The sequence below is a fragment of the Saccopteryx leptura genome, chromosome 2 (assembly GCF_036850995.1).
Source record: "Saccopteryx leptura isolate mSacLep1 chromosome 2, mSacLep1_pri_phased_curated, whole genome shotgun sequence".
Classification (NCBI taxonomy): Eukaryota; Metazoa; Chordata; class Mammalia; order Chiroptera; family Emballonuridae; genus Saccopteryx; species Saccopteryx leptura.
Window position 1 is genome coordinate 158,256,708 of NC_089504.1, and position 24,784 is coordinate 158,281,491.

Genomic DNA, 24,784 nt, shown 5'->3' on the forward strand with positions numbered 1-24,784 from the left:
TAAAGGTTTAGGTGAAGATGAATGTGTTTCATGATCATCCTTATATCTGGTGTGATCAGGATGGGGGCTTGCACCTGCCAACCTGAATTAAACCCCAGGTCAGCCACCTGTTAGTGTGTGACCTCATACGAGTCATTTATCCTTTCTACTGAGTTTCCTTCTTTGTAAAACATGGTTAGAGTACTCACAGACTTAGGGCAGTTTTGAGAATTACATGAGTAACTATGCGAGCACTTAGAACAACACACAATATATGTGTTTATTATTTCTACTTTTTAAGTGTTAAAATGCTCTCTTTGAGAAAATGATAGTGATAGTAGATGGGAGCTTTTCTGTTTGGTTTGCTTTTAGTTTTGATTGTTAGTTGCTTTTTAATGTCTTCATTTGGCCATTAAAAAAAAAAAAGCTAACAAACCTATGCTTGTCCTTTATTTTTTTTTTATTGTACTCATCTCTGATACTTGAAATCTAAGAACTACCGATTTAGAATCAACTGATAGACCCAAAACGGTACGATATTTCTTTAAAACTTAGTCATTCTCTCTCATATGCTCCAGCTTTCTGAAATTCCTTTCGAGGGCTTAGAAGAATACCTGGTATATAATAAGGGCTACGTAAGACTTAGCCATTCACTATTGTCTACACATTTTTTTCACACTTTTCCCAATTATCTTATTAGGATGAGTCTAGAAGGAGAATTACTAGGTCAAAGGGTATTAGTGTTAGAATTGTGATACGTGTTCCTCAGCTGTCCTCCTGAAAGCTCAGACATAGCCTGCCCACTCCTTCATACCTTTACCACTTCCTGTCATATTCAGGCAGGAAATCTGGATGCATGTGGAGCTGAAGAGGCACAGGAAAGCCTGCTGCCTTCGCACCTGCCTGAGCCCAGAACAGCTCGGCTCTGAAATGCTGTTGCTCACGACAGGGAGGGAGAGATGGGAGGAGAGATGAGGTACCTAACAGCCCCTGACCCCCACAGGCACCCCTGAAGTTCTTGTTCAAGGCAGAGGATGTCACAAGCCATACCTATTCTCCCTAACACAGTCACTAAGTTTGGACTCAACCTCAAGGTGCCTTGCTGGGCTGGGACTACATGGCTAAGTCCACATCTCTTGCATATCCCTTAGTCAGAAAATGGAAAGGAGGAAACCTGCCTATAGAATTCCTTCTTTACATTTCAAGGATAAGCAGCCCAATGACAGGAAGGGTTGCTTTCCATCCTGTCAAGCTGCTAATGAAAAGGTCTGCACAGTTCAGGCCCTGTGGAACGGAGACAGTGTCACGATACGCTAGCATGGTGTACTTATGCTCACTTCCTTCCCTCCCAGCTCTCCATACACGAGACAGAGGACCCCGTCGACAAGCGCTTCCTCATGGTGATGAAGGGGGCCCCCGAGAAGGTCTTAGAGAAGTGCAGCACCATCATGGTCAATGGCCAGGAGCAACCTCTGGACAGGAGCATGGCCGAGGCCTTCAACACTGCCTACATGGAGCTGGGAGGTCTAGGGGAGCGCGTGCTGGGTGAGCTCTTGGTGGCAGACCCTTATGTGTTACCTGTTCAGTGCCAGGTTCTGTGCCGAGTCAGGGCACAAGATGAGAAAGGCTGACCATATAGCACAGTAGCTGGACTCACAAGAAGAAGAACAGCACAGCACCAGGTAGTCTTTTCAGGGCAAGCCTGATACCCATCTAACTAGAGTCGCTCTAGAAACCTCACATTTGACCACTTAGAGCCTGTGCTTTTCTGAATCATGTAGCACAGTGGGCCATGATGAGAATAAATTTGATCTGAAAGCTAATGAGGAAGTCACAAGATCTGGGAAGTCCCACCAGACACCGGGATCCTTTCACCTCAACCTGTGAGAGCCAGATGCTGTCTGAGTAACAACTGCTTCTACTCTGCTCCTGGTGGCCTTTCTCTTACTTGTCTTGATTAAGGACTGAGCTCCTTATCCCTAGTGCCCCAGATTCTTTCTTCTGTGTGTGCAGTAGCACATGCTGTTTTATCTGTCCCCCACCTCAGTCATCCATAATACCTCTCCCAAGACTTGACTCACATACAACCTCCTTGATGAACTCTTTCTTGACTCCCGGGTGGCTGGAATGTAGCTCTCCTCAGTAGCACTCGCCATGCTCTATTACGCTTATCTCTTTATGTCTCTGTCTCCACACTCCACGGGGACATCCTCAGAAGTAAAGGCTGTCTAGTCTTGGTCTTCATAGCCCTAGAACATAACAGAGAATCTAATTGGTATGTGAATTATTTTTGGATAAACTATGCCTTTGCTAAAAACAACCATGCATTGTGGAATTGAAAGAATAAAATTCTTGTAGACTCTGTTGCTAAAAGAGTAAAGGACTGAGTGTGTATGAAAATGTTCCTCCCTTTCTTGTGTCATTTCATAGCCTAGTTTCACTGACTTCCAAATTCACGGGTATTCCAGGTTTCTGTCATCTCTACCTGCCAGCAGACGAGTTTCCAAAAACCTATTCATTTGATGTTGATGCCATGAACTTTCCCATGTCCAATCTCTGTTTTGTGGGGCTCTTGTCAATGATTGATCCTCCTCGGTCCACTGTCCCTGATGCAGTCACCAAATGCCGGAGTGCAGGGATCAAGGTGGGAGTTATCTTCCTGACTTAAAAAGTCCTCCAAGTATATTGTTTCTCTTCCTAAGAACATTTGTTAAAAGAGATAGTCAGTGGTGAGGTCTCTTCAAGTAAATATAATTCCCTTTTTAAAAATTTCTACTTTTACCATACTAAGATATCAGTAACTGTGCAATAAAAGCAAAATGATTATGTCTGTGTAGAATAAACCACAATTGTCATAGCAGTGAGAAGAAAGCTAACTCCCTGTGCCACCAAGTAGCCATATTTTGCCCAAAACTATGATAGACAATAAAATGTTTTATTACTATATCTTGAGGTTCAGCCTCTGTAATCCATTTGCCTTCATGATACTGAAGCCAAAATCTGCATTCCTTTACCATATTAATATCAAGACTGTTGAAGCCACATGAGGCTGTCCCAGGTAGACGGCTGCCAGCCCTTTCACAAATAAAGCAACATCAAAGGGAAAGGCTTTCCTCTAATCAGACGAGGAAGTGCAGGAAGCTAGGAGCAAGGACAAACCCAGTGGGATCAGTGTGTCCTTCAAAAGCAGTTGTATTTTTTATCTAAAGATCAAGAATTACATGTATGGGCAGACCACAGTTGTCACTAACCATGCTCTACTAAGTCATGGTAGAGTAAGCAATACTGAACTGTCCCTACTCTGGTCAGCCAGTTCCTCATCATCCCCATGCCTTTCTCCATGTTTGTGTTCCAGGTTATCATGGTTACAGGCGATCATCCAATTACAGCCAAAGCTATTGCCAAAAGTGTAGGTATCATTTCAGCCAACAGTGAGACTGTGGAAGACATTGCAAAACGCCTCAACATTGCCGTGGAACAAGTTAACAAACGGTAAGTAAGCACAGAACCCACATGGCAGAAACTCAAGTTCGGTGGGACTCTGTTAGCTCTAAAGAGCTGTGCTGTTTGGAGCTAATCACCCTTTTGCCAAATATTCTTAGGGTGATATAGTTCATATATCATTCATTCACTGATAATTTATTACTATTATTATTATTATTATTATTATTAAGAGGCAAGGACACAGAGAGACAGGCTCCTGCATGCACCCCAACTGGGATCCACCCAGCAAGCCCCCTATGGGGTGATGCTCTGCCCATCTGGGGCTGCTGCTCCATTGCTCAGCAACTGAGCTATCTTAGCACCTGCGAGGAGGCCATGGTACTACCCTCAGCGCACAGGGCCAACTTGCTTGAACGATTCAAGCTGTGGCTGTGGAAGGAGAAGAGGGAAGGCGTGGAGGGGTGGAGAAGCAGATGGGTGCTTCTCCTGTGTTCCCTGACCAGGAGTCAAACCTGGTACTTCCACACACCAAGCTGATGCTCTACTGCTGAGCCCACCTGCCAGGGCCCATTCACTCATAATTTTATTGAGCACTAACTATGTGCCAGGCACTATATTAATACCACAAAAATTATCCTTTATGTATTCCTTGTATGGAATTTTTCAAACCCCAATAAACTAGATCTAAAAACTTAAGAACTCAATTTAGGCCCTGGCCGGTTGGCTCAATGGTAGAGTGTCGGCCTGGCATGCAGGAGTCCTGGGTTCGATTCCCGGCCAGGGCACACAGGAGAAGCGCCCATCTGCTTCTCCACCCCTCCTCCTCTCCTTCCTCTCTGTCTCTTTCTTCCCCTCCCACAGCTGAGGCTCCATTGGAGCAAAGTTGGCCCGAGCACTGAGGATGGCTCTGTGGCCTCTGCCTCAGGTGCTAGAATGGCTCTGGTTGCAACAGAGCAATGCCCCAGATGGGCAGAGCATCGCCCCCTGGTGGGCATGCGGGTGGATCCTGGTTGGACGCATGCGGGAGTCTGTCTCACTGCCTCCCCATTTCCAACTTCAGAAAAATACAAAAAACAAAACAAAACCAAAAAAAATCAAACAAACAAACAAACAAAAAACTTAAATACTCAATTTAGAGTGAGAAAAACTGAAACAAAAAGTTGATATGAAACGACTTCCCAGTGATGCAGCCATATAACCTGGAATATTAAGAACCCTTTAGGTTTCCTTCCTTCCTCCCTCCCTCCCTCCCTCCCTCCCTCCCTCCCTCCCTCCCTCCCTCCCTCCCTCTCTTCCTTCCTTCCTTCTGTCCTTTCTTCCTTCCTTCTTTCCTTTCTTCCTCCCTCCCTACTTCCCTCCTTCCCTTCCTCCCTACCTCTCTTCCTTTTCTCCCTTCCTTCCTCCCTTCCTTCTTTTCATTCTTTTTGGTAGTAAATATAATGAAAGCTTCCCAAGGAAAAACTCAGTTTTTCCTGGTGTTAATTCTTTCCCCAACTAATTGTTGAGCACCAACTATATACCAGGCACCTTGCTACACAGTGGAAGTACAGTAACAGACAGACTAGACACTATCCCCACCCTGTGGGAGTTTCTTTCTCTCTATCTAACCAGAGGGGCAGAAAACTCAAAACTGATTGTGTTATGATCAGTACAATGAAGGAGACACACTGGTTAGAGGAACTGGCAGTGTGTGGAGAGTTAGCTGATAATTTAAATGATTAAAGATGGCAGGTATCAGTGTGAAAATAAAGGTCATTGGCTTTTTATACTTTCATGCATGTGGGAGAAACAGGGAAAGACCAGTGAACCTCTTCTAATATACCCAAGCATTCCCACGTTTTAGGAATACAGAGTTAGCTGGTAGGTAATAAATTATCTCCTGGTGAACATATTACTAATTAAAACAACCAACCAGAGTTATAGCCCCTGGGCATAACAACAGTGTGTGAACAGTTGTGTCTTCGCCTTTGTAGAAATAACAGTCATCTACTGAAAGTAGTTTAGAGCTTTTGTTTATTTGGATTTTTCTGTTTTTTTCTTTTTTGTTAGTTTGTTTTTGTGGCAGAGACAGAGAGCATCAGAGAGAGGGACAGATAGGGACAGACAGTCAGGAAGGGAGAGAGATGAGGAAACATCAATTCTTCATTGTGGCTCCTTAGTTGTTCATTGATTGATTTCTCATATGTGCCTTGACGGGGGAGCTTCAGCAGACCGAGTAACCCCTTTCTCGAGCCTGCGACCTTGGGCTCAAGCTGATGAGCTTTTGCTCAAACCAGATGAGCCCACGCTCAAGCTGGTGACCTCCGGGTCTCAAACCTGGGTCCTCAGCATCCCAGTCCGATGCTCTATCCACTGCGCCACCACCTGGTCAGGCTGTTTTGTTTTTTAAAATAATAGTATTATGCATTTTCATACAAGTCACCACACTGAACAGGAAAGTGGGGTAGGTCCTTTTTTGAATGTTATCAGTTATCTACCTTATCAGCTCTCGCTTCATGCTCATATAATAAGTGGATATTTGCAGCTGTGGGGGTGGGGTGGAGGGCAGAACCATCCTTTCCTTTTTATCTTTTATATTTTCTTACCAGAACTTAGGAAGACTTGTGATTTGAGTCAGGCAGTAGAATTTCAATATTTAGCACCAGCAGGAAAAAAACAGACTTAAAAAAAAAGCTCAAAACTTAAAAAATATAAAGAAAAAGGCATTCAATATTTTGTACAGTGTGTTTAAGCTGAGATTTAAAGAGTGAAATGTGGAAAGTTAGTCAAGGAAAGGTGAGGTAGGAAGACCTGTGAAGGCCTTTGGGCCAGGGAGGGCATGTCGGCTGGGAACTGAGTGGTCCAGTGGGCTGGGAGGAGGGCCACAGGAGCCCAAGGCTCAACAGCATGGGCTGCACCTGGAGTCTGCTCTGAGCACAGTAGAAAGTCTCTAAAGAATTTTAGCAGCGATAACACAACCAGATCTGAATCATCAGTAGTTTCTAGAACCTTCCTTTTAGAGTAAGCAGAAAATAGCTTTCCTCAAAGAAGACCTCAATAAATTTATTTTCCTACATAGCTCATTGTATAGTAGATACTCTATAAATCTGAAATAAACAACAACAAGGAATTGTTACCCATGTTTTGGTATAAGCTGAATCCACACACCCAAAACATACAAACAGGCATTTTTTTTTCATCCTCTGTTTACTTGTCAAGTAAAACATTGCCCAGGAAGTACCAGCCCTCACCCATTTCTGTCAGGAAAACGCTATATGGGGAAATGGCCTTCTTTTTAGCCTTGGTTTACTGTCTTGAAGTGGAGACCAAAGTGTCCCCAGTACTCAGAACCCCTGTCAGCCCACTAGAGTATTGGGTATCGAGGACTTTGGATTCCCAGTGAAGTCAAAGAAGCTTTAGCCTACATCCTGCCTGGAACAGTGTTTCAGCTGACCTTTGGTCTCACCCAGTTCCTTTTGGCCCTTCTAGGGATGCTAAAGCCACAGTGGTGACCGGCATGGAGCTGAAGGACATGAGTGCGGACCAGCTGGACGAGGTCCTAACCAGCTTCCCGGAGATTGTCTTTGCCCGAACATCTCCCCAGCAGAAGCTGATCATCGTGGAGGGCTGTCAGAGGCAGGTGCGTGGGCAACAGTGCCCAAAGGGCCTCCTAGTCTGTTGCCATTCTGCAGGGAACTGCAGGTCAGGGACTCAGATCCCAGCTCTAGGCTCGGTGCCTTTCAGCCTCTTGAGACAGTTCCTTGCCTATCCTCATCACCTCACATTGCTACCTCTTGGGCTGATCCTCTGCCCTCTTTAGAGGCCCTCCCATACGCAGCTGCACACTCTCTAAAGGACAGGGAAGCATCTGGCACTATGGTAGGTGTGGGTATAGAAACATTTAAAATGCAAGATAGAGAACAAAAATGTACAGATAAAAGATACAAAATATAGAGTTATCCCTCAGTGTCCTTAGAGGATTAGTTCAGAGACCCCCCTCCCCCAGTACCAAAACCCACAGATGCTCAAATCCCATATAAAAAATAGTGTTATTTGCATATAACCCATATTTACCTGTAACTTATGTTCACATATAACCTATATTTTTACGCAGCCTACATGTGAATAGAGGCTACAATAGGGTGTGCCCATATATCACCTCATTTCTGTGGCATCAACATAGTGCTTGGCATGTGGCAAATTCAAGTTTCAATTATGGGGAGTTTCTGGGGGTTGTTTTTCTGAATAATTTTGATTCTTGGTTGAATCTTCAGATGGGAAACCTGTGGATACAGAGGGCCAAAGTTATCCCTCTCACCTCCCAACACATTGATTTTAATTATTTAAACACGTCTTATTTGGCGTTCATTGTCTGGCATGTGGGATTTCTCATCTTTTCTTTTCCTCAAAACACCCAAACGGGGCGTTTTGTCTCCACTCTAGCTGTCTTCCACCCTCAAGACAAAAGAGAGACAGTGGTCACCAAACCTGTGACCCCGCAGTTCTGCTCACTTCCATTTTCTCATTGTGTCCCTGTGCATAGGATGCAGTTGTTGCTGTGACTGGGGATGGAGTGAATGACTCTCCAGCTCTAAAGAAGGCAGATATTGGGATTGCCATGGGGATAGCAGGTTCAGATGCTGCCAAAAATGCAGCCGACATGGTCTTGCTGGATGACAACTTCGCATCCATAGTCACCGGGGTGGAAGAAGGTGTGTCGTCTACTTCCAAGTGGTCTTGCTGAAAACTGGGGTCACCGGGGGTAACCTTGTCTTATAAGGAGAAGCATCTTTGCCTAGGTCGTCTGATCTTTGACAACCTCAAGAAGACCATCGCGTATACACTGACCAAGAACATTGCTGAGCTGTGCCCTTTTTTGATCTACATCATCATTGGCGTGCCCCTACCCATAGGCACCATCACCATCTTGTTCATCGACTTGGGCACGGACATTGTAAGTAGCACTACAGGGAATAGGACCAAGGACCTGGGAGAGAAGCACTGTGATCCAGGGGCATACCAACAGGGGAGGAGATGGTAGGAGAAACTTGCCCCTGAGGGCAGGATGACTTAAAACACATTGTATAGAACTGGCAGCACATGGTGGTGATGGAAAGCTGATTGATTTTTAAAGCTGAGTGTTCTTAGATTCTCTGCAGACAACGTATCACCCTTGCCTTCGCCCTTGATAGGCCAGTTCCATAACCCACTACCACCTTCCACCATCACCCCACCTGCCTCCAGGCCATGGACCATACCCTTGCTGTTTTCCCACGGTAGAGCACAGCGTCTAAGGGGTGGACTTTATGGACTTTCTCCTCCAGGTTCCTTCCATTGCCTTGGCTTATGAGAAAGCTGAAAGTGACATTATGAATAGGAAACCTCGCCACAAGAAGAAGGATCGACTGGTGAACAAGCCGCTTGCCCTATATTCTTATCTGCACATCGGTAGGAGGAGGGCATGTCCTGTCACCCAGGGGACCACCCAGTTACAGTCAGAAGCTGTGTTTTTTCTTGTGGGGTGGGGCTGGGGTGGGAGGAGGAACCGTGAGGAGAGTGAGGACAGGGCAGTTTTGCAGTCATGTGGAACCTGCATCCTAGCCTTCTTCTCTCAGGGCTCATGCAGTCCCTGGGAGCGTTTCTTGTGTACTTCACCGTGTATGCACAGGAGGGCTTCAGACCCAGGACCCTCGTTAGCCTCCGGGTGGAGTGGGAGCAGGACTCTGTGAACAGCTTGGAAGATAGCTACGGACAAGAATGGGTAAGGAGGGGCCCTGCCTTCACCATCCTCCCGCCCCTCCCTTCCTGTCACTGTCCTGCCTGGGCTGTCAAAGAACTTATGTTTCCCTGGAGGGCCTTAGTGACACAGAGCAGGTGAAAGTTTTCTAAGTTAACAAGGATTCTGGGCCCTGGGTGACATTGCTGTCTCATTGGCCAGGACCAGCCTCATCTCTTGAATGTGATGCCTAGAGGTCACTTTTTTTTTCTGTATTTTTCTGAAGCTGGAAACGGGTAGAGACAGTCAGACAGACTCCCGCATGCGCCCAACCGGGATCCACCCGGCATGCCCACCAGGGGGCGACGCTCTGCCCACCATGGGGCGATGCTCTGCCCCTCCGGGGTGTCGCTCTGTTGCGACCAGAGCCACTCTAGCGCCTGAGGCAGAGGCCAAGGAGCCATCCCCAGCGCCCGGGCCATCTTTGCTCCAATGGAGCCTCGGCTGCAGGAGGGGAAGAGAGAGACAGAGAGGAAGGAGAGGGGGAGGGGTGGAGAAGCAGATGGGCGCTTCTCCTGTGTGCACTGGCCAGGAATCGAACCCGGGACTTCTGCACACCAGGCCGATGCTCTACCACTGAGCCAACTGGCCAGGGCCCTAGAGGTCACTTTTTTAAGGGAAGAGTAGCCAGTCCAACAGTGCCCATAGCTGGGCCAAATCAATTAGGTTAGCATCTTTTCCTGCTCCTGTGGTTTAAAAACAAACTAACAAAAAAACAAAAAAACAAACAAACACAAAAAACCCAATACAACAATGTTTCTTTCCAAACACAAGGAAGTGATCCTCTCTCAGTCTCAGGAAGGTGGGGAGAGTAGAGCTTCACCGAACTGTGTGGAAATCTCCCTGAAGTTTTCCCTGGGGCGTCTCTTGGTCTCTTCTCTCCCTGTCCCGTGACAGACCCATTACCAGAGGAAATACCTTGAGTGGACAGGCTACACGGCTTTCTTTGTTGGCATCATGGTCCAGCAAATAGCAGATCTGATCATCAGGAAAACTCGAAGGAATTCCATCTTCCAGCAGGGTCTCTTCAGGTACTGCCTGCATCCCACCTCAGAGGTCCCCCTGGGCCTCAGCTTCCCGGTGATGAGGCAGCAGAGCATGCAAGGCGTTGACTCTGGGGAGCGCAGGGAGTGTGGTCCTGGGCCATGAGAATTCCGAATCTCCATGCTGTAATGTTTCTTGTAGAAATAAAGTCATCTGGGTGGGAATTGCCTCCCAGATTATCATCGCTCTGATCCTCTCCTACGGCCTCGGAAGCATCACAGCCCTGAATTTCACCATGCTCCGGTGAGTCCCTTCAATGGTGGGGAGGAAAGGGCCAGCCCTGCTCTGAGCTGTCCTCGCCTAAATCAACATTAGGACTTGGGGGGAGGGGGGAGTTCCCCTCCAGTCTTTCAAAAGAGATAAAACCGAGTCCATTCCATTTGAGCCAGAGGCTTTGACCTACTAATTTTCTTGAAGAAGAAATGGGTTTCCCACACCTCACCATCCCATCTCTACCCTCATCCAACAGTTCACCTCAAAGGCAGATGCTACTTCTAGTGGTCAGAATCCAGGTTAAATAAGAAACTTTCTAGTTTCACATTGTGTGACCCAGTAGATCTGTTGATCTTCCCAGTGAGGCAGAAAAATGAAAGGGAGCCCTCTTGGCCGGGCTGGGCCCTCCCTTCCCTCAGGTGCGTTCGGTTCACCTTCCGCTTCTGCCTGCAGGCCTCAGTACTGGTTTGTGGCCGTGCCCCACGCCATTCTCATCTGGGTGTACGACGAGGTGCGCAAACTTTTCATCAGACTCTACCCTGGAAGTAAGTGGTAGGATGATTTTGAAACTGCCTATCCACTTCAAAAGACTGCCCATTTCTAACTCACTTTCTTCCTCTGCAGGCTGGTGGGATAAGAACATGTATTATTAAGACCACCCACTCCCCGAGCCTCCTGCCAGCACATGGGGCCATCCCCCTCCATCTCCAGGCTGCAGCAGGGCCCTCAGAATGTGCACAGAAGGCAGAAGGCCGAAGGAAAGACCCCTCCACATGTTTTATACTTTAACGCAGAGATTCAACTGTTTATATGTGATTTTTCATCTCCATATACACCTCCTTATTGGAAAAGATGTGAATTTCAAGGCAATGGTATAGGGCAAACAGATGTATTTCTATGTATATAAAGCTCACTCACCTGAAATAGCCTTGGGTAATCCAGACATCAGCTGGAGTCTCCCTGATCCCTAAGCTCTCACAGGACTGCTCATACCTCCTTTCCACACCCTGTTAAAAGGTCCAACAACTTCCCAAACATTTCTGTGAATTTCTAGAGAACTTATATTTTCCCAGTGACCTTGCTCATAGAGGCTGGTGCAGCTGCAGGTTTGTAAGAGATGGAAGTGACGGTAGGTTTACATTACCACAACACAGACAACCTCAGTTTTGACTTTGAGAGGTCCTTCTTAAAGGTCCTCAGCCACCTAGTTGTACCACCTCAACCATCCTTGGTGCTCTCCCTCCTACTAATGTGACCCCTCTTCCCCTCCCACAGCCCTCCACCCCTACCTCCTGCTGCTCCAAAATGAGCTTCCAGTCCATCATGCACATCTTGTTCCAGATGCTCCCCTGACCCAAAGGCGTTTTATTTCCCAGGATTCAGCCTCAGTAGAGAGCTGTCGTTTGAAACAGTGATACTTCTTTCTTGTAAAACAGCTGCAAGGCACCTTCCAGCACTCATTTATTGTCTGCCATGTATCATCCCTTAACTTAGGTTAATTCATGCAAGAGACATACATCCCTGTCGACAGCCCCAGAGAGGCCTCATTTTTTTTTTTTTTTTTGTATTTTTCTGAAGTTGGAAATGGGGAGGCAGTCAGACAGACTCCTGCATGCGCCCGACCGGGATCCACCCAGCATGCCCACCAGGGGGCGATGCTCTGCTGCAACTGGAGCCATTCTAGCGCCTGAGGCAGAGGCCACAGAGCCATCCTCAGCGCCCGGGCCAACTTTGCTCCAATGGAGCCTTGGCTGCAGGAGGGGAAGAGAGAGACAGAGAGGAAGAAGAGGGGGAGGGGTGGAGAAGCAGATGGCGCTTCTCCTGTGTGCCCTGGCCAGGAATTGAACCCGGGACTCCTGCATGCCAGGCCAATGCTCTACCACTGAGCCAACCGGCCAGGGCCGAGAGGCCTCATTTTTTAAGTAACAGGTATTTTATAAAACCATGTTTCATTGTGGTATTCTAATTAATTCAAGTTTTTCTGGAATGCAAAGCATAAGTCACACACCAAACAAGATAGATATGATTTCAATTTTTTTGCTGTTGATTTCTCCAGTAATTTACTTTTCAGTGGAAGGTCTGAAAACATATGATTTTCCTTCTGAACTCTGACCTCACTAGCATCCCTGCCTGTGTGCTGGGTCTCTGATGGGCGCACATTTTAAAATTAGGATTCTATGGGAGGACAAGCTCTTCTCAGCAGTACCCCAGGGAGAGTAGTGTTCACAGACTTTCCAAAAATGGCACCCCCATTTTCCATTCAGTGGCTTCCACCCTATCGCCTCTCCTCTATTATTCATTTTATCAAAGACATTCTGCTGGTGCTGTGTCCAGGTTGAATCTCTGGACAGGAAAAGGGTGACTTAGAGCCATGGTTCTCTACCATGTTCTCACAGGTCACATTTAGAAGCATGAAAGAGATCAGGGAGCCAACATGGTAACTTCATATAAATAGATATAATGTGCAATGTGTATTGTATGTGTATCTTTTTTTTTAAGTTTTATTTTTTTTTAATTTTTTTATTTATTCATTTTAGAGAGGAGAGAGAGAGAGGGAGAGAGAGAGACAGAGAGAGAGAGAGAGGAGAGGAGAGAGAGACAGGGGGGAGGAGCTGGAAGTATCAACTCCCATATGTGCTTGACCAGGCAAGCCCAGGGTTTCGAACCAGCGACCTCAGCATTTCCAGGTCGACGCTTTATCCACTGCACCACCACAGGTCAGTGTATGTGTATCTTTAAGTTAAAATAAGGGGAGAAAAAAAGATGGCAGCGGAGTAGGCGGATGCACAGACACCCAGCTCTCACCATCAAACTGGAATACAAATCAATTTAGGAAAAATCGGCATGAAAAACCAACTCTGAACTGCAAGAACAGCTCTCAAAAACCAAGGAGCAAAGAAGAAACCACAGAATCCTGGTAGGGAGCGCCTGAACCTCCTCTGCTTACAGGAATGGAGGGGGGGGGCTGAGAGCCCAGAGAGGATCTCAGAGGGAAAAGAGCAGAAACTACTGCTCACAGCCACTTGCCGGCGACCAGGGAACTAGGTGCGTTGAAAGGACCAGGTTATCTCCCAAGTGGAAAGGACAGGGAGAGGGACAGACTGTGAGGGGCTAAGGAATGCAGGAAACAAACTAAAAAAGCTGACTCATTCGTGCTGGAGGCGGCCATAGCTGGGGGAGGGACTGAACCTTTCACAAAACAGAGCTGAAGTGCTTCCGGATCAGAGATCTCCGGACATCTCTCTAGCTCCAATCAGCACAACAAAACACAGCTGAAAACAAGAAGTGGGGAGGAGGGGCAGTAACTCAGGTCTCCATGGAGATCTGAGATACACCTCCCCCTACTGAAGCTGAGAAAACACCCTGCCCCCAGTGAGATTAGCTGGCTAAAGAGGCCTTCAGAGTCTCAGGTTACACCCATCGCATTCCTGGATACAGTTTCAAGGAAGCCCCCTGCTGAGATCAGTAAACAAGACTATCACCTGTTAAGAAAACAAACAAATAAAGACTTCAAAGCTGCCCAAATCCGAAAGTGGATTACAGATAACAGCTGATACTAACCCAAGAAGACCTAGAAATAACACAACTGAAAACTGGAGGCAGACAACACCAAGCCTAGACTCAACCAACTCTACAAATAAAATACCATGATGAGAAGACAAAGGAGTGCAATCCAAATGAAACCACAAGAGACACCTTCGAGAGATTAACTGAGTGATATGGAAATAATCAAACTTCCAGATGCGGAGTTCAAAATAATGATTGTAAGGATGCTTAGGGATCTTAGAACAACAATGGATGGTCAGGATGAAAACCTAAATAAAGAAATAGCAAGTATAAAAAAGAATCAGTTGGAGATGACAAATACAATATCAGAAATAAAGACCACAATGGAAGGAATTAAAAACAGGATAGATAGAGCAGAGGATCGAATCAGCGAGTTAGAGGACAACTGGAATGAAGGCATGAAAGCAGAGAAGAAAAGAGAAAAGAGACTCAAAAAGTCAGAGGAAACTCTTAGAGACAGCATGAAGAGAAATAACATCCGCATCATAGGGGTTCCTGAAGAAGAAGAAAAAGTACAAGGGATAGAGACTTTGTTCAATCATATCATAGCTGAAAACCCTAAATTAATGCAAGAGAAACTCTCACAAATCCAAGAAGCACAGAAGACTCCATTAAAGAGAAACCCAAAGAAACCTACACCAAGACACGTCATAATTAAAATACCAAAGCTAAGCGATAAAGAGAAAATATTAAAAGCTGCAAGAGAAAAAAAAGTTATCACCTACAAAGGAGCCCCCATAAGGATGACATCTGACTTCTCAACAGAAACACTTGAGGCCAGAAGGGAATGGCAAGAAATATTCAAAGTAATGCAGAACAAGAACCTACAACCAAGACTACTTTATCCAGCAAGGCTATCGTTTAAAATCGAAGGAGAAATAAAAAGCTTCCCAGACAAAAAACAACTCAAGGAATTCATTACAACCAAACCAATGCTGCAGGAAATGTTAAGGGGCCTGTTGTAAACAGATCAAAGTGGGAAAAGAATATAGCAAAAAAAAGGAATACACCTTTAAAGAAGAAAATGGCAATAAACAACTACATATCAATAATAACCTTAAATGTAAATGGATTAAAAGATCCAATCAAAAGACATAGGGTAGCTGCGTGGATAAGAAAACAGGACCCATACATATGTTGTCTACAAGAGACACACCTTAGAACAAAAGACACACATAGATTGAAGGTAAAAGGATGGAAAAAAATGTTTCATGCAAATGGAAATGAAAAAAAGCTGGGGTAGCAATATTTATATCAGACAAATTGGACTTTAAAACAAAGGATATAGTAAGAGATAAAGAAGGCCACTACATAATGATAAAGGGAGTAATCCAACAGGAAGATATAACTATTATAAATATCTATGCACCTAATACAGGAGCACCTAAATATATAAAGCAGACTTTGATGGATTTAAAGGGCAAGATCAACAGCAATACTATAATAGTAGGGGATTTCAATACCCCACTAACATCACTAGATAGATCCTCAAGAAAGAAAATTAACAAAGAAACAGCAGACTTATTGGAAACACTAGATCAACTTGATTTAATAGATATCTTCAGAACCTTTCACCCTAAAGCAGCAGAATATACATTCTTTTCAAGTGCTCATGGTACATTCTCTAGGATAGACCACATGTTAGGGCACAAAAGTGCTCTCAACAAATTTAAGAAGACTGAAATCATATCAAGCACTTTCTCCGATCACAACGGCATGAAACTAGAAATGAACCACAACAGAAAAGCTCAAAAATTCTCAAACACATGGAAACTAAATAGCAGGTTGTTAAATAATGAATGGATTAAGAATGAGATCAAAGAAGAAATAAAAAAATTCCTAGAAACGAATGACAATGAGCATACAACAACTCAAAATTTATGGGACACAGCGAAAGCAGTGCTGAGAGGGAAGTTCATAGCACTACAGGCACACTTTAAGAAGCTAGAAAAAGCTCAAATAAACAACTTAACTGTGCATCTAAAAGAATTAGAAAAAGAACAGCAAGTAAAGCCCAAATGTAGTAGAAGGAAGGAAATAATAAAGATCAGAGCAGAAATAAATGACATAGAGGCTAAAGAAACAATACAGAAGATCAATGAAAGTAGGAGCTGGTTCTTTGAAAAGGTAAACAAGATTGATGAACCTTTAACTAGACTCACCAAGAAAAAGAGAGAGAGGACTCAAATAAATAAAATTAGAAATGAGAGAGGAGAAATAACAACTGACACAACAGAAATACAAAATATTGTAAGAAAATACTATGAAGAACTGTATGCCAAAAAATGAGACAACCTAGATGAAATGGACAAATTCCTTGAAACATACAATCTTCCAAAAATCAATCTGGAAGAATCAGAAAACCTAAACAGACTGATTACAACAAAGGAGATTGAAACAGTTATCAAAAAACTCCCAATAAAGAAAAGTCCGGGGCCTGATGGCTTCACAACGGAATTCTACCAAATATTCAAAGAAGAACTAACTCCTATCCTTCTCAAACTATTTCAAAAAATTCAAGAGGAAGGAAGACTTTCAAGCTCCTTTTATGAGGCGAGCATAATTCTGATTCCAAAACCAGGCAAAGACAACACAAAGAAAGAAAATTATAGGTCAATATCTCTGATGAATATAGATGCTAAAATCTTCAACAAAATATTAGCAAACCAGATCCAACAATATATGGAAAAAATCATACACCATGATCAAGTGGGATTTATTCTGGGGAGGCAAGGCTGGTACAATATTCGTAAATCAATCAATGTGATTCATCACATAAACAAAAAGAAGGAGAAAAACCATATGATAATTTCAATAGATGCAGAAAAAGCATTTGATAAAATCCACCACCCATTCATGATCAAAACTCTGAGCAAAGTGGGAATACAGGGAACATACCTCAACATGATAAAAGCCATCTATGAGAAACCCACAGCCAACATCATATTCAATGGGCAAAAATTAAAAGCAATACCTTTAAGATCAGGAACAAGGCAGGGGTGCCCCCTTTCACCACTCTTATTTAACATAGTCCTGGAAGTCCTAGCCACAGCAATCAGACAAGAAGAAGAAATAAAAGGAATTCAAGTTGGGAAAGAAGAAGTAAAACTATCATTATTTGCAGATGATATGATATTGTATATAGAAAACCCTAAAGTCTCAGTCAAAAAACTACTGGACCTGATAAATGAACTCAGCAAAGTGGCAGGATATAAAATCAATACTCAGAAATCAGAGGCATTTTTATACACCAACAATGAACAGTCAGAAAGAGAAATTAAGGAAACAATCCCCTTCACAATTACAACCAAAAAAATAAAGTACCTAGGAATAAACTTAACCAAGGAGACTAAAGACTTGTACTTGGAAAATTACAAAGCATTGATAAAAGAAATCAAGGAAGATACAAGCAAGTGGAAGCATATACCGTGCTCATGGTTAGGAAGAATAAACATCATTAAAATGTCTATATTACCCAAAGCAATCTATAAATTCAATGCAATACCAATTAAAATACCAATGACATACTTCAAAGATATAGAACACATATTCCAAAAATTTATATGGAACCAAAAGAGAACACGAATAGCCTTAGCAATCTTAAAAAAGAAGAATAAAGTGGGAGGTATCACACTTCCTGATATCAAGTTATACTACAAGGCCATTGTGCTCAAAACAGCCTGGTATTGGCATAAGAACAGGCATATAGATCAATGGAACAGAACAGAGAACCCAGAAATAAACCCACAGATCTATGGACAACTGATATTTGACAAAGGAGGCAAGGAAATACAATGGAGTAAAGACAGCCTCTTTAACAAATGGTGTTGGGAAAATTGGACAGCTACCTGCAAAAAAATGAAACTAGATCACCAGCTTACACCACTCACAAAAATAAACTCAAAATGGATAAAAGACTCAAATGTAGGCCGTGAAACCATAAGCATCTTAGAAGAAAACATAGGCAGTAAGCTCTCCGACATCTCTCGGAGCAATATATTTGCTGATTTATCTCCATGGGGAAGTGAAATAAAAGACAGGATAAACAAATGGGACTGTATCAAACTAAAAAGCTTTGCACAGCTAAAGACAACAAGAACAGAATAAAAAGACAAACTACACAATGGGAGAACATATTTGATAATACGTCTGATAAGGGGTTAATAACCAAAATTTATAAAGAACTCGTAAATCTCAACATCAGGAAGACAAACAATCCAATCCAAAAATGGGCAAAAGAGATGAATAGACACTTTTCCAAAGAGGACATACAGTTGGCCAACAGGCATATGAAAAAATGCTCAACATCACTAATCATTAGAGAAATGCAAATTAAAACCACAATGAGATATCACCTCACACCAGTCAGAATGGCGCTCATCAACAAAACAACACAGAATAAGTGCTGGCGAGGATGTGGAGAAAAGGGAACCCTCCTGCACTGCTGGTGGGAATGCAGACTGGTACAGCCTCTGTGGAAAACAGTATGGAGATTCCTCAAAAAACTGAAAATCGAACTGCCTTTTGACCCAGCTATCCCACTTTTAGGAATATACCCCAAGGACACCATAGAACGGCTCGAAAAGGAGAAATGCACCCCCATGTTTGTGGCAGCATTGTTCACAATAGCCAAGATCTGGAAACAGCCCAAGTGTCCGTCAGAGGACGAGTGGATTAAAAAGCTTTGGTACATATATACTATGGAGTACTACTCAGCCATAAGAAATGATGACATCGGATCATTTACAATAACATGGATGGACCTTGATAACATTATACGGAGTGAAATAAGTAAATCAGAAAAAAACTAAGAACTATATGAATCCATACATAGAAGGGTCATAAAAATGAGACTCAGAGACATGAACAAGAATGTGATGGCAACAGGGGTGGGGGGTGGGGGGAGGGGGGATTGGGTGAAGAAGGAGAGAGGGGTTGGGGGAGGAGAGGGGCACAAAGAAAACCAGATAGAAGGTGACAGAAGACAATTTAACTTTGGGGGAGGGGTATACAGCACAATCAAATGTCAAAATAATCTAGAGATGTTTTCTCTCAACATATGTACCCTGATTTATCAATGTCACTGCATTAAATTTAATAAATAAATTAAAAAAAATAATGTTGCCATCCTGTTTTTTTTTGTGTGTGTGTGTTTTTTTTGTATTTTTCTGAAGCTGGAAATGGGGAGAGACAGTCAGACAGACTCCTGCATGCGCCCAACCGGGATTCACCCGGCACGCCCACCAGGGGGCGACGCTCTGCCCACCAGGGGGCGATGCTCTGCCCTTCCAGGGCATCGCTCTGTTGCGACCAGAGCCACCCTAGCACCTGGGGCAGAGGCCAAGGAGCCATCCCCAGCACCCGGGTCATCTTTGCTCCAGTGGAGCCTCTGCTGCGGGAGGGGAAGAGAGAGACAGAGAGGAAGGAGAGGGGGAGGGGTGGAGAAGCAGATGGGTGCTTCTCTTGTGTGCCCTGGCCGGGAATCGAACCCCGGACTTCTGCACGCCAGGCTGACGCTCTACCACTGAGCCAACCGGCCAGGGCCCATCCTGTTTGTTTTTAATCTGTATTTTCAACCACAATTATCACACAGTTATCCCAGAACTAATCTTTCAGCAGTAGTTCCAGTGAACTGGGCTCTTTTTGGAGTAGCATCACAATGGCCTCTCATCCCAGTCTTGACAAAGCAGTTAATTCCAGCATGTGAAGCACTAGACTCATGTGTGAGAGTGTGTATGTGTGTGTGTGTGCACGCACGTGTGCATGCCTTTCTGAGTAAATAGACTCCCCTGGAGGTGTCTGTAAGGGAGGTTACCTGCAGAGATCCAGACTAGGATATGTTCAGATCGGGCCTGTGGAAAAACCACCCTGTTTCCTCAAGATGGGGAAAGAGAAGGTACTGAGTCAAGGACTTTTAAAACAGAATATGGCCTGACCAGGCAGTGGCGCAGTGGGTAGAGCGTCAGATTGGGATGCAGAAGACCCAAGCAAGTTGGAGACCCCAAGGTCGCCAGCTTGAGCGCAGGCTCATCGGGTTTGGGCAGAAGCTCACCAGCTTGAGCCCAAAGTTGCTGGCTCGAGCAAGGGGTTATTTGGTCTGCTGAAGGCCTGCGGTCAAGGCACATATGAGAAAGCAATCAATGAACAACTAAGGTGTTGGAACGTGAAATGAAAAACTAATGCTTGATGTTTCTCTCCGTTCCTGACTGTCTGTCCCTGGCTATCCCTCTCTCTGACACTGTCTCTGAAAAAAAAAACCAAAAAAACAAAACACAATATGATGTCCATCGGAATGCACATATGCTGCTTCCTTCTGACTGTACACATTCAAAGACTGTCAAGGCTCCACATTCATTCACTAGAATTTAATGTCTCTTAACAGGATAATAACAAGAGCTGATATTTAACACCTGTTGTGTCCTGGGCACTCTGATAACCTCCTAAAAGCATCTATCTCATTAATGCTTGTGTGAAAAATAACACAAATGGATCCATTTCAAAATGGAGTCAGAGCTGCCATCCCAGAAGAACTGCCCTATACATCTTACTCCCCAAACTTTTTAAAAAGTTTTAAATTGGGCAAAATAACCTTTGAACTGGGCCTACAACAGCACTGTCTTTCAAACAAGTGTTCACAGAGCTAACAGGAAAGCCAACATTCTGAGTAGGTGTGAAAATTAAAGACATTGTTTATAATTAGTACCACCATGTATAGCTAAAGGATAATTTAGCTTTTGTGAACCTGTAGAAATTTCTCTTGACTTATTAACATCAGTGGAAGTTCGTTCCTTCTATTCATATAATTATTCCCCTTCTCTTTCTCATAAAAGCCCTTGCCTTCACCCCTCATCTGAACACTATTTGGACTTCTGCCTGAATCAGTGCTTCCCAAATAGCCATGCTTCTGGATATCAAATAAATGCTTCTTGCCTCTCCCTTGGGTCTTTTCTTTTCAGGATAACACCCACAACCCCATCAGTTAATTGCCTTAGTCTTGTATTACAAGTAGAAAAAGGCTTAGAGGTTAAGTGACTTGCCCAGCACTGTGCATTTCTTCTCTTCCATTAAGTGGCTCAACTCTAGAATCTTTAGGGTGGTGTGGGGAGAATTTATGCTTCCATGGAAAAATTACATGCTATCCAGAGCTCATCCTTCAGGGGTGCACTCCAGCTCTAAGTTTATTGAAAACTGACAGCAATTCAAAATAATTCTGTCTACAGATAAGCACATGATCTTGCCTGGTGAGGGCTGTTCCTCCTTCCTCTGGAAAAGCCAGTCCTGTTTCATTTACACAATCTTCTAACATTCCTGGAATCCAGACAAATGCCCACTGCTTTGATCCTTTAACCAGGATCTAATTCCTGCCTAGTTCCACTATTGTATAAATAGTGAGCTACATGCATTCTTTAACACTTGTTCATTTTACTCTACGTTGGAGAACATGATTTTTCCTTTTCTTTGAAAATAGTCTTTTCAGTCCTGACTGGATAGCTCAGTTGGTTAAAGCATTATCCCAATACTCCAAGCTTATGGGTTTGGTCCCTGGTCAGGGAACATACAAAAATCAACCAATGAATGCATAAATAAATGGAATAACAAATCAATGCTCTCTCTCTCGCTCTCTCTCTGTCACTCTCTAAATCAATAATTCTTTTTTAAAAAGAAAATTGTCCATTCACAATGAAAGAGGAGAAGAAACCCACCATTCACTCCTTTCAGGGGCACTCTTAGCACAGTTAGACATTGGCCAGCTTCAAGACCCAAGTTTGTTCAATCTAAGACTTGTTCAACTACACTGCCCTGCTGCTGTGGTAGGCAGGCCCCACATCCTTCTTCATCTCCTTGGTAAGCAGCATACTGGGTAAGAAAGTCCCCCAGCCATGGGGATAATATCTCCTTATTCTGGGAGCTAACAACAAAAACAATAACCTAAAAATGGCTAAAATTCTTCCACCTACTGCTACCCATATAAAAGAGAGAAAGCAGTTGGGTCATGTCATTCCTCTGCTTTATAAAATCTAAAGTTTTATCAAAGAGCCCACAGTGGCCTGACCAGGTGGTGGCGCAGTGGATAGAGCGTCGGACTGGGATGCGGAGGACCCAGGTTCGAGACCCCGAGGTCACCAGCTTGGGCACGGGCTCATCTGGTTTGAGCAAAGTTCACCAGCTTGGACCCAGGGTCGCTGGCTTGAGCAAGGGGTTGCTTGGTCTGCTGTAGCCCCATGGTCAAGGCACATATGGGAAAGCAATCAATGAACAACAAAGGTGTCACAACAAAAGACTAATGATTGATGCTTCTCATCTCTCTCCCTTCCTGTCCGTCTGCCCCTATCTATCCCTCTCTCTGTCTCTAAAAAAAAAAAAAAAAAGAGCCCACAGTGCTCTCTATAATCTGCCTTTGCCCATTGCTCCAGCTTCATTTTTGGCCCACTGTCTTTTTCACCCACCACCACTACCAGAAAGAGTGCCAACAGCATATTGCAGGATGGCCACCTTTAAGAAAATTCAATCTGGTGTTACTTACGATAGCTAAGATCTGGAAGCAGCCCAAGTACTCATCAGTAGATGCGTAGATAAAAAAGCTGTGGTATATTTACACAATGGAATGCTATTCAGCTGTAAAAAAGGAAGGAACTATTACCCTTTGCAACAGCATGGATGGACCTGGAGAGTATTATGCTAAGTGAAATGAAATAAGCCAGGCGAAGAAAGACAAGTACCATATGATTTCACTCATATATGGAATCTAATGAAAATAAACTAACAAATGAAATAGAAACAGATTCTGGTTACTTACTAGAGCAGTAGTGAATGCAGAGAGAAATGTAAAGGTGTCAAGGAGGAGTCGGTGGTTCAAACTCTGAGCCATGAAGGATGAGAATACAAATTGACAAAAAGGAAGGAGTGGGCATTCTGGATAGGGGAACAGGGAAAACCATTCACAAAACTGTAAAAAATTAGGCATGTTACGTGGGGATATTGGTGCTGTTAGTAGTATAAGTTTTATTATGGATTAGTAGTAGAGAATCTGTTGGATAGGTAACATGTGGATGGGTTAAGGAATTGGTATTTTATCCCAAGAGTATCAATATATAAAGGTTTTTTGATAAGGGGTGAGCTTTTGAACTCTATATTTCTTTTATAATTGTAGAGGAGAAATAAGGAATATCTGCAGGCTTTTATTCTTATCTGCCGAAGGCACCCCGCCATTATCTCCAGGTACTTCTTCCACAATATACCTGCCACATTGCCACCAGACGACTTCATCCCTTGGTCACACACTTAGCCAGCTTTCTACCGCTTGAACCGTCACATGCAAACTCCTTAGCCCAACATTCAAGACTGTCCAAAATTCTACCTCAACATACCTCTCCAAAAAAACTCACTTTAAGGAAATTAGTACTCTGGCCAAATGGTCTATAAATTAATTTCTAAAGAGGCCACTGCATCTCCTATCTACTTCCCCTTGTTTATGCTGCTCCTTTTCCCTAGAATGCTTCCTTCTCTCTGTTTACTCCTGTAAGTCCTACCTAGCCCTGTACCCTCTAGGAAGGCTCTTCATACTACATCACTTTCTAGTGTGCAGTAATTTTTTTTTTTTTTTAGTGTGCAGTAATTTTTCTTGTCTAGTTATTTTCTGGCACTTAGCTACCATAGCAGAAGTTACTATGTTAAATAGAGGCTATAAGCCGGTTCTTTACAAATTCTTAGACTCCTGAACCACTCCTAGCTCAATAACTGTTAGTGATGATGATCACCCCTTAGTTTGAAATGGTTAATTGAATTTCCCCACCAGTAGCCACTAATAGGTTCTCCACGGAGACTACTAGTAGTCACACCCTCAAATCCATAGCAGATGATTCAAATATGGAATTAAAATAAGGTACATTTTTTGTAGGTTTAGGATTTCTGGCTCTGATAGATACTAGGGAAAGAGGAACTCATTCCAAGTAAGGTTTGCTGTCTCTGAGGTCTACAAGTGTTAAGTAATAATACATGAAATCTCAATTTGAGTGCACTACGTGCTCAGGGGATGATGCTTTTGGTAGAGGTTTGAAAGTAAATGGTCCTTCAAAAACACCCTGCATCCTTCCTTGGCATGAAGCCGCTGGGATAAAACTGAAAACTGCCTCCCCACCCCCGCCAGCACTCGGCCCGGGCAGGAAGAGGGGAGGGGTGATGTCAAGTGACTGGGGGGGGGCGGGCTTTGATCTCAGTCCGCTGACTGGCTGCCTGCAGAGACGTCGTCAGTGATTGGTCGCGAGCGCGGCGGGCGGCACGAGGAACGCTGGGAGCGGCACGCGGTCACCAACGGTCTTCAGGACGAGAAGGTGGCAGCGATGGCGGTGGCTGCTTCGAAGGCTCGGCTCCTCCTGTCTGCCTCTGGGCAGATGGAAAGGAAAGGTCAGCCCTGGGCAGCTGCTGAGGTCCGGTGCTCTCGGTGTGAAAGGAGGGTGACCAGAGCTTTCGGTGAGCAGCTGAAGGGCCAGCGTCGTGGGCGAGCCGGTGGGCTCCAAGCGGGCGGCACCGGGATGGAGAGACCGACGAGGCTGGGAGCAGCTGGGCTGGCGGGCCGCGGGACCGTGGACATGGTCGCCCACGCGAGGGCCACAGACGCCCAAGGCTGGCTGAGGGGCGTCGCGCCTCCCGCCGCCGCTTCTCCCTGCGCTGGGACAGGCCCAGAGGAGCTCTCCCGAGCGCGGTTCGGAAACGGTCCCAGATGCAGGAAAGAGTCCATGGAAGAATTTAACCCGTTGCCTTGTGGACAACAAGTAATGAAAC

At 44.4% G+C, this 24,784-nt stretch overlaps 2 protein-coding genes across 2 annotated transcripts in view; both read left to right on the plus strand.

The window, feature by feature from the left end:
• ATP12A (ATPase H+/K+ transporting non-gastric alpha2 subunit) overlaps positions 1 to 11,456 on the plus strand; it is a 28,524-nt gene extending 17,068 nt beyond the window's left edge. Inside the window, exons 12-23 of the mRNA XM_066365809.1 lie at positions 1,332 to 1,524; positions 2,448 to 2,623; positions 3,335 to 3,471; positions 6,892 to 7,042; positions 7,946 to 8,114; positions 8,202 to 8,356; positions 8,727 to 8,850; positions 9,018 to 9,163; positions 10,076 to 10,209; positions 10,364 to 10,465; positions 10,889 to 10,980; positions 11,060 to 11,456. Of these exons, the coding sequence (XP_066221906.1) occupies positions 1,332 to 1,524; positions 2,448 to 2,623; positions 3,335 to 3,471; positions 6,892 to 7,042; positions 7,946 to 8,114; positions 8,202 to 8,356; positions 8,727 to 8,850; positions 9,018 to 9,163; positions 10,076 to 10,209; positions 10,364 to 10,465; positions 10,889 to 10,980; positions 11,060 to 11,088 (1,608 nt within the window). The 3' untranslated portion in view covers positions 11,089 to 11,456. The remainder of the gene's footprint in view (positions 1 to 1,331; positions 1,525 to 2,447; positions 2,624 to 3,334; positions 3,472 to 6,891; positions 7,043 to 7,945; positions 8,115 to 8,201; positions 8,357 to 8,726; positions 8,851 to 9,017; positions 9,164 to 10,075; positions 10,210 to 10,363; positions 10,466 to 10,888; positions 10,981 to 11,059) is intronic.
• Positions 11,457 to 24,341: 12,885 nt separating this feature from the next.
• Positions 24,342 to 24,784, plus strand: part of RNF17 (ring finger protein 17) — a 162,140-nt gene continuing 161,697 nt past the window's right edge. Inside the window, exon 1 of the mRNA XM_066365810.1 lies at positions 24,342 to 24,472. Coding sequence (XP_066221907.1) covers positions 24,343 to 24,472 — 130 coding nt within the window. The 5' untranslated portion in view covers position 24,342. The remainder of the gene's footprint in view (positions 24,473 to 24,784) is intronic.